A 15,658-nucleotide genomic window follows, 5' to 3' on the forward strand; every position below is an offset into this window, starting at 1 on the left:
CTCTGACAAGGGTTATGGTATTCCATAACCCTTCCACCTTTTGGTAAAACGAGGCTTTGTAGGCCACCTATGACAAGGTGTCAAGGTCACCTCTCTCCTCTCATTGCCCCCCACCCCTCACACTCCAGCTCATTCTTGGGCCTGTTTCTTGCTTCTGTCCCCTTGCACTGCTGTTCCCTGAGCCTGGAATCCGAGACCTTTCTCCTCGAATCTCTTTTTCTCGGATGTCCCTTCCTCTGGGGAGGCAGCATGAGATGCCCACCTGGCTGCTGCACTCTTCTCGGGCGCCCAGACCTGTCCCATCACAGCACTCAGCCCGCACGGTCATCACCCCTTTGATCACAGGCTGTGTCTCCCCTCTCTACCCTGTGCCGCCTACCCTGAGCCCAGTGTGAGTCCTAGCACAGTGTAGATGCTCAATAAACCTGTGCGTGATGGATCCCCAGGAAGGGGCACAGTCAAGTGTTGAGAGGACCAGGTCCCGCCACAATGCCCCCTTTCCGTGTGGGCACACAACCCTCACACTTATACTTCCGATCCACTTATACCTGCTGCTAAAGGTTGCTGAAAACATAAAGCTCTGCCAAAGAGCTCTACTGACATCATTCCCCTACAGCCCTCCCCTGCTATTTCACCGTCTTCCAAGTCTACAGAGCACCAATCCCCAGCTGGTGGCCTTGTCATTTCATCCAACCAGAGTAAGGTGTCTCCCATCTACAGCCATTCATTTGTTCACTGCCTCACCCTCCCAAACTTCTTTGGAGCTGCCGCTGTGGGTCGGTACAGGGCGGAAGAGAAGAGACATCTGTTAAGCACCTGTGACAGTGGACAGGCCACAGGCCCATCAAACCCGCCTGCAGCCTGGGAGGTGCTCTCACCCCTTTCTGATGCAGGGTGAAGTTTAAGGTGCAAAAAGGAAAGGTGGCCAGGCCCAGGTCCCTTGGCTCCATAACCAGCAGCTGGGATTCACCGCCCGCCTGTTGGACCTCAAGTCCCAGCTGCCTCCACCATGTCCCGGGCACTGCTGCTGCCAGGAACCCTCAGCCTTGTGGAGGGGTGAGGGTGGGGATACACCCACAAATCTATGAATCCCAAGCAATGGCCAAGAGGTGCGAAAAACTTTACTCAAACAGGATGAAAGAGTCAAGCTATGGAGGAGAGCAAAGAAAGCATCAGGCATGTCTGGAAAATAAGGGATCGAGGGAGGAGGGCTAAGAGGTGAGGGCGGGGCCTGGGGAGCCGGACTCCAGGATGGGGGCACAGGGGGGAGCTGGGGGAGACGCTGGATGAGGACGGTCAGGGAGGAGCACATGTGGCCCCGGGGCGCAGGGAGCCGAGGCCTGGGGCAGTCAGGCAGAAGCGGAGGGGCTGAGGCTTGCAGGCAGCAGCAGAGGTAGGGGAGGAGAGCACAGGCCCGCATTCAGAGCTGCACTCAGGTGAGACCCCGGGAGCGAGCTGGTCATGGGCACAGAGGGCGGAGGGGGCGGGGGCGCAGAACGGGCGAGGAGGTCCGAGGGGCTGAGAGCAGGGAGCAAGGTGCAGGTGGGCAGGTGTCCGCCATGCAGACCTCATGCTGGGGAGGAAGAGGCGAGAGAGAAGAGAGCCCTGGACTTGGCAAGGAGCAGCCTGCGGCCATGGCCGTGAGGCTGGGGACGTAGGCTCAGGAAACCAAAGACCGAAGGGTGAGGGAGTTCACGTGCCAACTCCTCTCAGCACATTTACTGGTCGTTTCCATGGTGTTTTGACATGTGAATTATAGACTCTATCTAAGAGGCTTATTAAGTTTTCTTCCAATGTCAATACTTTGATTTTTGGTTTATAATTTTTGAAATAAGGCTTTTTGGGCCTCTTTTTTTTTTTCTTTTTTATACCTATAAAGTCTTATAAGGGGCTTCCCTGGTGGCTTAGTGGTAAAAGAATCCACTCAGCAAGCAGGAGACACAGGTTCAATCCCTGGGTTGGGAAGATCCCCTGGAGAAGGAAATAGCAACCCACTCCAGTGTTCTTGCCTAGGAAATCCCATGGACTGATTTCCTTTAGGATGGACTGGTTGGATCTCCTTGCAGTCCAAGGTACTCTCAAGAGTCTTCTCCAACACCACAGTTCAAAAGCATTGATTCTTCAGTGCTCAGCTTTCTTTATAGTCCATCTCTCACATTCATACATGACTACGGGAAAAACCATAGCCTTGACTAGATGGACCTTTGTAGGCTAAGTAATGTCTCTGCTTTCTAATATGCTGTCTAGGTTGGTCATAACTTTTCTTCCAAGGAATAAACATCTTTTAATTTCATGACTGCAGGCATCATCTGCAGTGACTTTGGAGCCCCCCAAAACAAAGTCTGCCACTGTTTCCACTGTTTCCCCATCTATTTGTCATGAAGTGATGGGACCGGATGCCATGATCTTAGTTTTCTGAATGTTGAGCTTTAAGGCAACTTTTTCATTCTCCTCTTAATAATAAATGTTATTACCCAAATAATACAGGCTTCCCAAATAGATCAGTTGGTAAAGAATCTGCCTGCAATGCGGGAGACCCCGGTTTGATTCCTGGGTCGGGAAGATCCGCTGGAGAAGGGTTAGGCTATCACTCCAATATTCTGGCCTGAAGAATTCCATGCACTATAAAGAGGTCGCAAAAGAGTCGGACACGACTGATTGACTTTCACTTCACTTTCACCCTAATAATGGTTTATTTAAAAGAAAAACATGAAAATAAAGTGCATATAAGCCTCATTTATATAATATTATCTAATTAAAAAAATCCCCAAACAAAAACCAACCAAACAAAAATACATTAGTTGGTGAGAGAGGCAAGAGTCAGCTTGAAGAGAGGTTGAGAAAAGCCTCTGTACTGTTTTCTGATTGCTGTTTTAAGTTTCCAAAAGATCTGAGGATCAGAGGCAAACAAGTTAAAGGAAAAAGACCCGAGGGTGAGTAAAATTCCAAAGCAGTTGATATTAAGATAGATTATCAGTCCTAATTACAAGGGTCTTTAAAAACAGCTTCTCTGGGCGGAGGATGAAGGAAGTCAGATCCCAAGTATGACAAGAATTCCACTTGGGGGAATTCCACTTGGCTGACTTTGGAGTTGGGGTGGGGCCTCAACACGGGGGACACAGTGGCCTCTAGAAGTTAAGCAGCCCCTGGTTGATAACTAGCAAGGGAGGGGCACTTTGATTCTTCAGCTGAAGGAACAGAATTCAGCCACAACCCATGAGCTGGGAGAGGAGTCCCAGAGGAGTGCTTGGCCCCCGTGGACCCGGACTTCAGCTCTCTGAGGCCCTGAGCAGAGAATCCAGCCATGCTGTGCCCGGACTTCTGACCTGCAGAAACGGGGACAATAAACTTGTGCTGTTTTAAGTTGCTACCTTTGTGGTGATTTGTTACCTGGTAATAGAGCCTGGTAGGCTACAGTCCATGGGGTCGACTGAGCAACTTAAAAAAAAAAAGAAAACCAAGAACCCACTTTGGCAGTTCGGGCAGAAGGCCCTGGGACATCCCGCTAGGAGGGAGCTTGGTGCCAGGCGGAGGGAGGCTCCACGTGTGGCTGCTACTTGGGACCTGTGGGTGTGTGCCCACTGCTGGTGCCTCTGTGGGGACAGAGCACCTGCCTCGGGCTGTAAAGGGTGGAGGGGAGGCAGACCCTTGGCAGCCAGGGTTCCTGCTTGTGTGTCTACCTGGGGCTGGGAGCCCTGGCATCCTGCTCTTGTTCCATCACTCGGTCGTGTCCAACTCTTTGTGACCCCATGGACTGCAGCACACCAGGCTTCTCTGTCCTCTGCTGTCTCCCGGAATTTACTCAAATTCATATCCACTGAGTTGGTGATGCCATCCAGTCATCTCATCCTCTGTCATCCCCTTCTCCTCCTACCTTCAATCTTTCCCAACATCAGGGTCTTTTCCAATGAGTCAGTTCTTTGCATCAGGTGGCCAAAAAATTGGAGCTTTGGCTTTAGCTTCAGTCCTTCTAATGAGTATGCAGGGTTGATTTCCTTTAAGATTGACTTAGTTTGATCTCCTTGCAGTCCAAGGGACTCTCAAGAGTAGAGAACACAGGAGATCAAACACAGGGTTTGATCCTTGGGTGAAGAAGATCCCCTGGAGAAGAAAATGGCAACCCACTCCAGTATTCTTGCCTGGGAAATTCCATGGACAGAGGAGCCTGGCAGGCTACATACAGTCCATGGGGTCCCAAAGAGAGCTAACTCCCAAAGAGTTAGCTATTGAACAACAACAAGAAAAAATGAGGAAGAGGAGAAAAGGTAAAGAAGAGCTGGGTTTGGAATGCAGGGCACCTCCTGAGCCAGAAGCCACAGGTGGACCTGAGGCCAGAGGGCAGAGTTGCAAGGCTGGGCCACCTCCTGGGCATAGCCCCAGGGGATGTAGCAGAGCTGGAGCAGGGAGGGTGGGCAAGGTGGGCCATGCTTAGGGTAAGAGGAAGGACACTAGATAAGGCCAGAATTTGGAGACCAAATGGGTGTGGGTGAGATAACCAGTGTCCACTGTTCGGGATGATGGATCTAGGGGCTTTTATGTGGAAGACATTGTGTTTGCCTGTGGGTGAAGGTACTAAATCACACAGCTTGTTGTGTCCCATTTTGCTGTTGTTGCTGTTGTTCAGTCATCAGTCATATCTTGGACTCTTTGTGACTCCATGGACTGCAGCACACCAGGCTTCCCTATCTTTCACCATCTCCCAGAGCTTGCTCAGACTCATGTCCATTGAGTCAGTGATGCCATCCAACCATCTTATCCTCTGTCATCCCCTTCTCTTCCTGCCTTCAATCTTTCCCAGCATCAGGATCTTTTCCAATGAGTCAGTTCTTCACATCAGGTGGCCTAAGTATTGGAGCTTCAGCTTCAGCATCAGTCCTTCCAATGAATATTCAGGACTGATTTCCTTTAGGATGGACTGGTTGGATCTCCTTGCTGTCCAAGAGGCTTTCAAGAGTCTTCTCCAACACCACAGTTCAAAAGCATCAATTCTTCAGCGATCAGCCTTCCTTATGATCCAACTCACACATCCATACATGACAGTTGGAAAAACCATAGCTTTGATTTTGTGGACCTTTGTTGGCAAAGTAATGTCTCTGCTTTTTAATATGCTGTCTATATAAAACAAGAATGTATTTATATATCTTTCTAATCACCATAGGTGCCAGGTGGGGCCAGGCTGGCTTCAGGTCAGCAGTCCTCCTGTGAAGTCAAGCACTTAGCACCTGACTTGGTGGAAGCTGAACAGACCTGAGTCCTCAGTGTGGACACACGAGGGGTTGCACCCCTCCCCAGGCATCCAGACCCAGGGATGCCTTGCCCAGCAGGGGTGGCCTGCCATCTGGGAAGGGGAGAGGTAGAGGGTCCCCCTAACTCTGCCCCTAGCGCTGCCCTCCTTTCCCCTCTCTAACCAGCTCCCCTGCTGCCCACCACCCCCCAAACTGGGCATCCAGCTGCCTCCTCTGGGCTTGGCTGTGTCCTGTCATCCTCCTGCTTCTCAGTCAGGGAGTCATTTTGACAACGAGAAGGAACACTGGACACTGGGAGCCTCTGGGCTGGGGGTGGGAGTGAGGCGCTGTACAGAGAGAGATGGCGGCCGGGCCAGGGCAGTTGGGAGGCAGATGAACGGATCAATGGCAGCTGGGCATTTGGAAGAGGGCTGGCCGTGAGGGAGGTCCTATGGCTGATCTGGGAGGAAGGGGGGATGGAGGAGGAGCTGAGGGCCCGGGTCCCCCACCCCCCACTGGCTGGAGCGGCAGAGTCCCTGGGGAAGCATGTTTGCCTTTGTACTTTTCTGTCGGAAGAGAGTTGGCTCCCTGAGACAATATCCATTTTTATGTTTCTTGGAAATTTCACGGCATTCATTTCAGGGAAAATAAAAGCTGTCATTGCTGGAGAAATGATACCAATCAGGGCCTGAAGAGGCTGGGAAATTATCCTCCTGGAGACAAAATGTTGAGGGAAAAATGCAGATTAAAACCACAAAGAGACACTGCCCTTCTCTCCTCCTTTATGGAATCACAACATTCTACATAACTCTGCCTTCCCTAGGCAGAATGAGTTTGTTGAAAGAAGAACTCAGGTCAAAGGAAGACCCTGAGATGCCCAGAGATGAAGGCAGCGAATAGCCAGAGTGGTAGAGCAGAGGTGGACACAGGGACAGACAAGGGTCTGGCAGGATGGAGACAGAGGTGGCCACTCATGGCCAGTGGCCATTAGTGAGGCTGATGAGTAGCCCCAAGGAGGGCACAGGATGTTAGGTACTTTAGTTCCTGCCTCACTGTGGTTTTTATCAGATGGGGCTCCATAGCAGTCTTGGGCTGTCTCTGAGGTTATTTTTTTGGGTTTTGCTTCCTGTTTTTCTTTTTTTTTTTTAATTTAAATTCTTATGTATGTGTGCATGTGGCTGCACTGGGTCTCAGTTGTGGCACACAGGCTCCACAATGCCCAGGCTCAGCCACAACAGCGTGGGGGCTTAGATTCTTTGTGGCATGTGGGATGTTAATTCCTTGACCAGAGATTGAATCCTTGTCCCCTGCATTGTAAGGCAGATTCTTGATCACTGGACCATCAGGGACGTCCCTCTCAGGTTGTTTAGGCCAGCCCTGCAAGCTGGAACCATCCGGCCAGCAGGGGAAAGCAGGTGTTTGTGGGGTGCCCTCCTAAGAATGCTAGAAGCAGAGGGGTTGGGTAGAGTAAGGCAGAGAAAGCAGGGGTTACAGAAACCGTCCCATTCATCCAAGAAGGCACAAGTTCCCCGTGGGTACAGTGGTGAGTGAGCCTGGTAGAAGTAGGCTCTGTGTCCAGTGACTGGGGAGGAAGGGAGGTCCCATATTTTAAAAAGCAAATTGAACCTAAAGAGGGGAGTGAGTGGATCAATTCATAGTTCCCACCTTCCAGCCATCGCCCCCACCCAACTCCTGAAAGATGAGCTCTTTCATCAGCCTCTAGTCATTGTACACCCCCTGCCCACCGTCCCCTTCCCATCAGGGGCTTCCAGGGCAGTTGGTACCAGGGCCAGCCAAGGGTGAGATGGCCCCTTCTTGTAGCAGTATCTGGGGCCCTTCCCCCACCACTGCCAACACTCCAGGCGCCCGTAGGGTGGGGGTGTGGGGGCGGGGAGGGCTAATAGCAAAAGCAGGAGCTAAAGGGGAGGACCCACAAAGCCCCTTCTTAAAGTCCACTCTGGTACAGGCGCTGTGCCAGGAGGTATGGGCACTATTTCAGCGCACCCCCACAGCCTTTCTGCTTGTCCTCCAGACGGAGCTCCAGTCCTGGAGGCTGGACTGGCTCACTGGCTTCTTTATTTTCGGTTTGAGGCCCTGCTCGGCATCCCTGAGTAGAGGCGGGTCTACGGAGATTCCTAACCTGGGGTACCAGATGTCTCATTCCTTTCCGGACGCGGCCAAATCTGGAATTCCCGAATCGATGCCAGAGCCTGGGGAGTGTGTTCCTCACCCCCACCTCGAGCTGCCACCAGGCTGACAGGTAGCCGGGATGCAGGCAGGAAGGAGGCAGTGCGCGGAGCAGCGGAGGACGGTGAGCCTCCCTCGTCGCCGCCCCGCTCCGCCCGGTCTCCGGCTCCGGCTCGGGCTCCATCTGCGCTGTTTCCGCGCCGCCCGAGCGCTCACCTGCCGGGTAAGTGGCACCCAAACCCGCCGACGCCGCGACCACCGTCAGCCACCTCCGCCGCCGCGCCGAGCCTCCAGGCTTTGTCTGCGTCCTCGCGGCTCCGGCTCCGGCGGCGACTCGCGGGCTCGGTGCTCGGGCTCCGCGGACTGCCCGGCGCGACGCGGAAGGCTGTGCACCCAGGCCTCGGGGCGCACCGGGCCAGCTTGCTCTGGGCCGGGGATGAAACTTCGTCCAAGTTTGGGTTCGGGGAGAACTTTTTGAAGCCGGGAGGGGCTGGGGGCGAGGACGCGGGACGGAACCGGTTTCTGGTCCTTTAGGGCCGTCGGGTCTTTCTCCCTGATCCTGGGTGGGGCGGCGCGCCGGCGCAGGGGCTTGGGAGAGGGACTGGTGAGGGTTCTGACCATTGAATAGAGAGGACGGGGCCGGGGATGGCTCTGCGGACAGCCGCGAGGACAAAGTGTGGTTCTCGAGTCTCCTTCTTGAGCGTCTCGTTCCAGTGCGGAAAGCTGAAAGCGGCTTCAGGGGCCGCATAGACGCCGCACTGACCACACCTCCTTTTCCTGGCCCCCGCTTCCCTTCTCCCCCAATTTGGCCTTGGCTGTAGCAGGTCGGGGACAGGAAACGCAGAGAAAACACCCTTTTATTGACGGCCTAGTATGTGCCAGGCCCGGTGCCCGGCGCTTTATTACAGAGGTCTCCTCAGCCTGTAGCGGGCACGTGTGTGCGGGCAGGGGATGGTAATGGACGGACGGTGTCTACAGTGGCTGGTGGCCGCTGGGAGCCTTCTCCCTCCCTCCAACTCGGCGTAGCGCAGGGAGGCCAGGCCCCAGGCCCACTCGCTGTTGGGGACTCCGGGTGGTTTCCAGCCTTTGTACCTAGGCCTGTGCCCTTTGGTGTTTGTGAGCCCCTCCCAACCCCAGTACCTCTCTGAGCTTGCTGCTTGGGGGAAGTTTGCTCTGTACAATTTGAGGTATTCTCAATAACAGCAAGAAACCCTCCTGTTTAGAAAGACATTCAAAAACTAAGCTATCCCAACATGAAGACAGACACAGAGAGTTCTTTTCCAGTGATGTTTAAAGTGATGTGCTGTTCCACTAGTATTTTTGATATTTTCCTATGCATTGATGAATATTTGGAAGGCTCTTTTAAAGTTTCTTACATAATTGCATAAGACAAAAAGCACCTAACACCAGGCAAATATTTATTCTTTCTGCTGCAGTAAAAATAGCAGAAACAGTGAACAGAAAATGGTCTTTGGAAAAACCAAAAGGCATTTCTTCATCAATGATTACTGTTGGAAGATGTAGAAAAAACACTGCTGTAAATTGAAAAAAAAAGTGTCAGAGCAAATTACCCAGTGTGGGAGGAACAGTTGGCTGAAAGCGCAGATGTTTCTACACATCTCAGCTTAAGGTATTTGCTGGATTCTGTTCCAATAATGAAATACGCAGACCAGATTTTTCTTTTTTTGTGTGAGTGAGCCACTAGAGGTAAGATATAGCAGGGAATATATGATTTCAACAGTTCATTGTCTGTTTAACAAAAACTGTCATTTGGAGAGAACACTGTAAATGCACCCACTGATGGAACGGCTACTCCATAGGATGTGATATTAAAGAATTCTGGATGATAAAAAGCTGCAGAGGTAGCAGAACCTGCACAGCTCACTCATTGGTCCATCCATGGTCAACCATTGCAGGGAAGATCCAGAAACCTTGAGAGCACATAAAATGCTGTAAGAGCCATCAGTGGTGAAAGTGAAAGTCGCTCAGTCGTGTCCGACTCTTTGTGGCCCCATGGACTATACAATCCGTGGAATTCTCCAGGCCAGAATACTGGAGTGCGTAGCCTTTCCCTTCTTCAAGGGATCTTCCCAACCCAGGGATCGAACCCAGGTCTGCTGCAACGCAGGCAGATTCTTTACCATCTGAGCTACCAGGGAAGCCCAAGAATACTGGAGTGGGTAGTGTATCCCTGCTTCAGCGGATCTTCCCGACCCAGGAATGGAACTGGGGTCTCCTGCATTGCAGGTGTATCCTCTACCAACTGAGCTATGAGGGAAGCAATTGGTGGTGTTAACTTTCAAAACCAAGATTGTCCAAGTAAAGGAGACGCTTTATGATAGATAACTTGGTAATGAGATTGGGGGTGACCTTGAGAATGTTCCAGATCAGCCCCACATTATGAGCCATGTTAGCAAGGTATTGAAGGGGGCTGGCATGAGTCCTCCTGCCCTCTTTCTTCCTGACTCTCTTTCTTTTTTAAAGACCCATGTGATGAGAGTTCTTGAAGTGACAAGTGCTATCCATCTTGAGCACCCAATAAAATTTGGAAAAGTAAGCATACTTCCCCTGCATCTGCCTCTTCAAGGTCAAGACTTTTAACAAACTGATGCCTGAGAACTTCTTCATGATCTTGTGGTCAACATGGTGTTTGGCTAATAAAATCCCTCATGCTTATATATTTAGAAAAAACTTGGAAATAGAAACTTTTTAACATTTAGGTATAATTTATATACCACAAAATTCACCCTTTTCAAATGTACAGCTCAGTGGTTGTTGGGATATTCAAAATTGTGCAGAGATCACCATGAATTCCAGAATAATTTGCTTTTAAAACCTGTGGTTTAAAAATGCAGAGTTCCCTTGGGTTTTGAACACATTTATGAAACATAATGGAGAAGGAAATGGCAACCAGCTCCAGTATTCTTGCCTGGAGAATCCCATGGACGGAGGAACCTGGTAGGCTACAGTCCATGGGGTCACAAAGAGTAACAGACATGACTGAGTGATTAAACAACCCAGAGTTTCAGTAAATAGCCCTGAGAGCCTGGCCTTCAAATCGATGTTTTATACTACTAAATCAAAAGTTTAGTAAATAAGGAAGCGTACTCAGTCATATTAACTTTTCTAGTGAAAGCAAAATGCTTTCTTGCAACTTTGGAAATGTACAAAGAAATTTGTAACTGTGTAAAATTCATTGGAAAATATGGCTGAAATACTCCCTTTAGGATGAGTTACATACGGAATCAGTATAGTTTTTTTGGAGTGGTTGCTCTGGAATGTTTTTAGAGCTCAGAAATATTAGGGACTTCCCTTGTGGTCCAGTGGTTAAGGATCCGACTGCCAGTTCAGGGGACAGGGATTAAATCTATGATCTGGGAAGATCCCACAGGCTGTGATACAACTGGGCCCACAAACTGCAGTTACTGAAGCCCACCCATCCTAGAGCCTGTGCTCTGCAACAAGAGAAGCCACCACGAGAAGCCCTCACATCTCAGCTAGATGGTAACCCCCACTCACCACTAGAGAGAGGCCACTAGCAGCAACAAAGACCCAACACAGTCAAAAGAAAGGAAGAAATGTGAAACTTCCACTTTCACTTGTACTCCCTCTCTGGTTCCCCAGCTCCCACCTCTGCCCCATGCCCACCCCATCCATCAGCCTTCAAACAAAAACACAGCTTCCCTGTCCTTCACGACCTCCCCGAGCTTGCTCAGAAACTCATGTCCTGTGATTTGGTGATTCCATCCAACCATCTCATCCTCTGTCACTCCCTTCTCAGTAGCCAGCATGATATTTTCTAGAGTCATCCAGTCCTGTTAAGTCCGTGCTCACAGCCTTCCATTCCCCTCCCACACTCTGGATGAAGTTTCAGCTCCTCCCCCATCCTCCCATTCCCTCAGCTTTGACCTTCTTTACCTGCCCTGCTCCTCCCAGCTGGTCCTGATGCTGGCCTCACCTGGCTCTGCTGACGCCCCCTTGGGGCCCCTGCACCTGCGTTGCTCCCACTCTCACTGCCTTTAGTTTTTGCTCAGTGTCAGCCTCTCAGCAGCCCCTCCCTGACCTCCTGATGTGAATCACCAGCCCCCTCACACACACACTCTGTGCCTCCACCTGTTAAGGGCTTTTCTTCCCACACACATCACTCCTGTATCACACTTAACACAGTTTATTTGAGGGCTGCTTCCTCCCTCCCAGGAGGACGGGGCCTGTGTCCCCACCCCCCAGCTCCCCCGCTGCTCCTGGGATCCACCAGCCTGGAAGGGCCACTGGGGCCACCCTCACAGCAGCTGAGGGACCTAGGACAAGTGTCCTCTCCTCTGTGTCACTGTCTCCTCTGTAAAGGTACCGCTGGCTTCCTAGGAGGGGCCGCTGAAGACTTTGTGTTGAGGGCCACCCGGCACGCCTGGCCCCAGATGTCTCTTTGGCAGGTGAGGTGCCCACAGGGTGGGTTCCAGGAGGATGGGAAGCCACAGCTCCCTGGGAGCTATGCCTCCCGAAAGTCAGGCAACCAGAAACCACACCTCCCGGAAGCCCCCAGTGGGGGTCTGGTAGGTCCTGGTCTGCTGTGGGGGACACCTCTGGTGCCAGCCTGGTCCTCAGCCAGGGCTATTGGCTGGGGAGAAGAGACTGCATGGTCTGCCTGGAATATCCTGAGGCCTGAGGCCCTGCCTGAGGTCCTGCCTGGAATATCCTCGAATATGGGGCAGCTCCTCAAAATAGCTGAGGCCACTGAGGTCTGGGGCACTGAGGACGGTGGCTCTCACAGGAAAGTCAGGATCTCAGCTTCCAGGGTGGTTTGGGCCCAGTAAGGTTGGAGGTGGGGAGGAGGCCCTGAGGCCCAGGTGGGTGGGGGTCAGTGCAGGGCAGGCACCAGCAGCAGCAGCAGGGCCCCGGCCAGCAGTGCCAGTGAGGATGGGCAGACAGCCTGGTGGGCAGTATCCGAAGGACCGCTGGGGGGCTGAGGGTGGCAGTCGGTGGTGTAGGGCTCCACGCAGGCAGCAAAGGCCATGACATGCGCCACGAAGGTCTGCTCCTGCACGCCGTGCATCAGGTGTGCCCACGGGCCTCGTGCAAACACTGCCACGTCCTCACCGGCGTGGGTCTCGCTCCCTAGGGGCACGGCGGCTTGCTGCTGGTACTCGGGATCCACTGAGAGGAGGGAGGGGGTTCAGGGAGGGCAGGGAGGCGGCCTCCCCCTCCCAGGAGTTCCGTAGTAGGGTCTTCCCTCCTCCCATGCACCCCTCCCTTGCTCCCCAGGGCCCACCCACTGCACTCACTGCTCTGCTTTTCATTCACGTCAGGTCGTGAGCCCATGTTCAGCCGGTACCCCGGGCCATTGCCATAGAGGAGGGAGGTGTAAGACTTGCGGTCACTGGCCTTGCCATCGGCCAGCCCTGCAGGGTAGAGGAGAACCTGTGATCACACTGACCCCAACTTTTGAGGCGCTTCCTGTGTGCTAGGCCGAGGTACCTCTGGTTTGTTCACTGGTTTAATCCTTACTGGAGTGAGGTAGGGCAGTTGCTATTATCACTCCACTTGGTAGATAAAGGAACTGGTTCAGAACACTTTGTGCCAGGTAATCTAGGGGCAAGGACCTGCCACTGTCCGTGGGATTACCGAAAATGGAGGTCCCACGAAGTGGGTAGCCACCGAAAGTGAAGACATGAGAGTGGTCGGCGGTGACAAGGGTCAGTGTGTCTGCTTCACTGGTGAGCTGGCTAGCCTTGGCGATGGCATTGTCAAACATGATTGTCTCAGTCAGCGCCCGATAAGCTATGTTTGCATGATGTCCATGGTCAATGCGGCCTCCTGCAAGAAAGTCATGTGGAAGGTGAGTGATGCCAGACCCACCCTGAGTGCCGCCCCTTCCCCCTCTGATCCGCAAGGAGATGCCACTCACCCTCCACGAAGAGGAAGAAGCCCCGAGGGTTTCTGCTCAGCACTCGCAGGGCCGCCTCCGTCATCTCCTCCAGGGATGGGTCCGTGGTGTGGTCTCGGAAGATGTCATAGGCCATTTCTCCTGGCTGAAAGAGGCCTATTGGAAAAGGGACCAATGGTGACCCTCAAGCTAGGGATGGGGGGCCATGGCACCCATCCTGGACAGGATAGTGGGGGTGGGTGGGGTCGTTACCCATGAGGTGTGTTACACTGGAGTCGGTGGATGCCTGAAGGAGCGCCGTGCGGTTCCACACATACTGGGCTCCCTGGGTGGGGCAGAACCAGGCCTCAGCCCATAGCCGACACCCCAACCCCGGTCCCGCTATAGCCCCTGCACCCATGAGCCCACATCACCTGGTGCTTGGCCTGCCACTCCTGCACCAGATTCCGCTTGTCCTTCCGGACTCCATTCTCACTGGCATCGTGTGGGTATTCAGGGTCTGGGGTCCCCTCGGGAAACATGTACTTTCGGCCTCCACCCAGGATCACCTGGGGCCAGAGATTAGGGCAGGTGGGTTCAGGGCCTGGCTGGCCCTTTACTCACCCACCCCCTCACACAGTCCCTGCCTCCCCAGTCAACTCCTGCCCACCAGTTAACTCCTACAGGTGACCTCCAACCCCAGCAACACAGAGACCCTGCGAGACCCCAGGACTCTGAGCTGCCTGGAACTGTGTCGAGAGTGTGTCCCACCCCCTCTGCCCAGCCCCGCCCCGTGCCCATCATGTCACACGTCAATGTCCATGTTGTAGATGAGCTGAGTGGCGATGTCCTGGCAGCCATACGTCTGTGCATCGGCAGGCAGGTCAGCATCGGAGAACCAGTCTCGATTCACGGTGTGCGCGTAGGCCCCGGCTGGTGATGCATCTTGCACCCTGGTGGTGGTCACCACTCCCACTGACTTCCCTAAGGGTGGCAGAGGTCACAGCGGGCCACCAAGATCTCTGAGCCTGTGTCTGCCCAAGAAACTGACCCCCAAGCCCACCTGCTTTCTTGGCCCGGTTCATCACAGACGTGACCTCATTCCCACGTGTCGTGTTGCACTGGTCGAAGCGGGCGGCTGCACTTACACCGATGGTCCTCATGTTGGTCTTGACCCCACACAAGTAGGCGGTGCTCGTGCCTGCGCTGTCTGGTACATCTCTGTCCACATTGTATGTCTGGGGGCAGAGATGCCTTCAGCTCTGCTGGGGTAGACACCCAGCTCCTGACCCAGGCCCTGGGTCCATCCTCACAGCCCCTGGCCCCTATCTCAGACCCCAGCCCTCCTGGGGCTTTCCCTCCTACCCTGCTCCCTAGGCCCACACCCACCCCTCTAGTGTAGACCACCCTGAGGTCACTTGGCCCTTACCTTGGACAGAGCCATGTAGGGGAACTGGTCCATGGCCAGGGGTGTCTCAGGTCCCGGCTTGCCATCCATCTGCCCCTTTAGGATCCGAGCGGCTGTCACCGTGGAAACCCCCATTCCTGAAGGTACACACTGTGTCAGGTCTGAGTTCCTAGGGCCAGCCTGGGTCAGCCAGCAGCCCAGGGCCCCAGGGTTGTGGGGGGACAGGGGGTGGACCAGCTTAGCGCACTCACCATCCCCCAAGAAGAGGATGACATTCTTGGCGGCTGTCTGGATGGGCTGCAGCTTCTTAGCCACATCAAGGGCCTGGGCTGCCTGGCGGTTCCAGAAGGCGGGGTCTTCCTCCTCAACTGCCCAAGGGGAGAGTGGAGGTCAGGTGAGCCTGGGGCCGTCCCCTGTGAGTAGGGGCTGCCGGGAGCTGCCTGATTACCTGGGACGAGGCCAAGGGAGAGCTGTAGCCACAGGCCCAGCAGCAGCAGCAGCAGCACGCAGGCCCCCTGCATGGCTGTGTGATGGCGGAGGGTCAGGATGGGACCTCGGGAGGCCGGGTCTCGGGCAAGGCTGGGACACCAGGTTACAAGCTGCAACACTGGCTGCCCGGGCTTAATTCCCTGCTTTAAAAGTCTCCCAGTGTCCCTCCCAGTTTCCCGGGTGGCCACACCCTGCCCCTTACCTGCCCTATGACTTTGAGCCCTGTTGCCAGAGGGACCTGGTGGGTGTGGCTGAGCCAGCAGGAGTCCTGAGGATACAGGTCCCTCCCTCACAGGATGGTCCCCAGCTGTCTCCTCAGGGAGGGGTGGGGATTAGGGGGCAGAAGGCTTAGGCCTGAGGAACATTTTCAAGGTCCTGACTGAGGCTCCTCCCAGCCCTCTGCTCACCAAGTCCTGTGGGAGAACCATCTCTCCTTCCTTCTCATGTGTATTTTCTGAGACTCAGCGTTGGTGCTGGGTGCTGAGGGAG

The 15,658-nt window shown here is 53.8% G+C and overlaps 1 protein-coding gene across 1 annotated transcript; it reads right to left on the reverse strand.

Annotated features, from left to right (window-relative positions):
• Positions 1-12,267: 12,267 nt before the first annotated feature.
• LOC136163163 (intestinal-type alkaline phosphatase-like) lies at positions 12,268-15,201 on the reverse strand. The gene is made up of 11 exons (XM_065927602.1): positions 15,129-15,201; positions 14,932-15,048; positions 14,702-14,817; positions 14,336-14,510; positions 14,084-14,256; positions 13,707-13,841; positions 13,546-13,618; positions 13,315-13,449; positions 13,032-13,223; positions 12,692-12,808; positions 12,268-12,563 (listed from the first exon to the last, which is right to left on the reverse strand). Exons 1-11 carry the CDS (start codon positions 15,199-15,201, stop codon positions 12,268-12,270), a joined length of 1,602 nt encoding a protein of 533 aa, XP_065783674.1.
• Positions 15,202-15,658: the final 457 nt, after the last annotated feature.

Source organism: Muntiacus reevesi, chromosome 3 (assembly GCF_963930625.1).
Source record: "Muntiacus reevesi chromosome 3, mMunRee1.1, whole genome shotgun sequence".
NCBI lineage: Eukaryota > Metazoa > Chordata > Mammalia > Artiodactyla > Cervidae > Muntiacus > Muntiacus reevesi.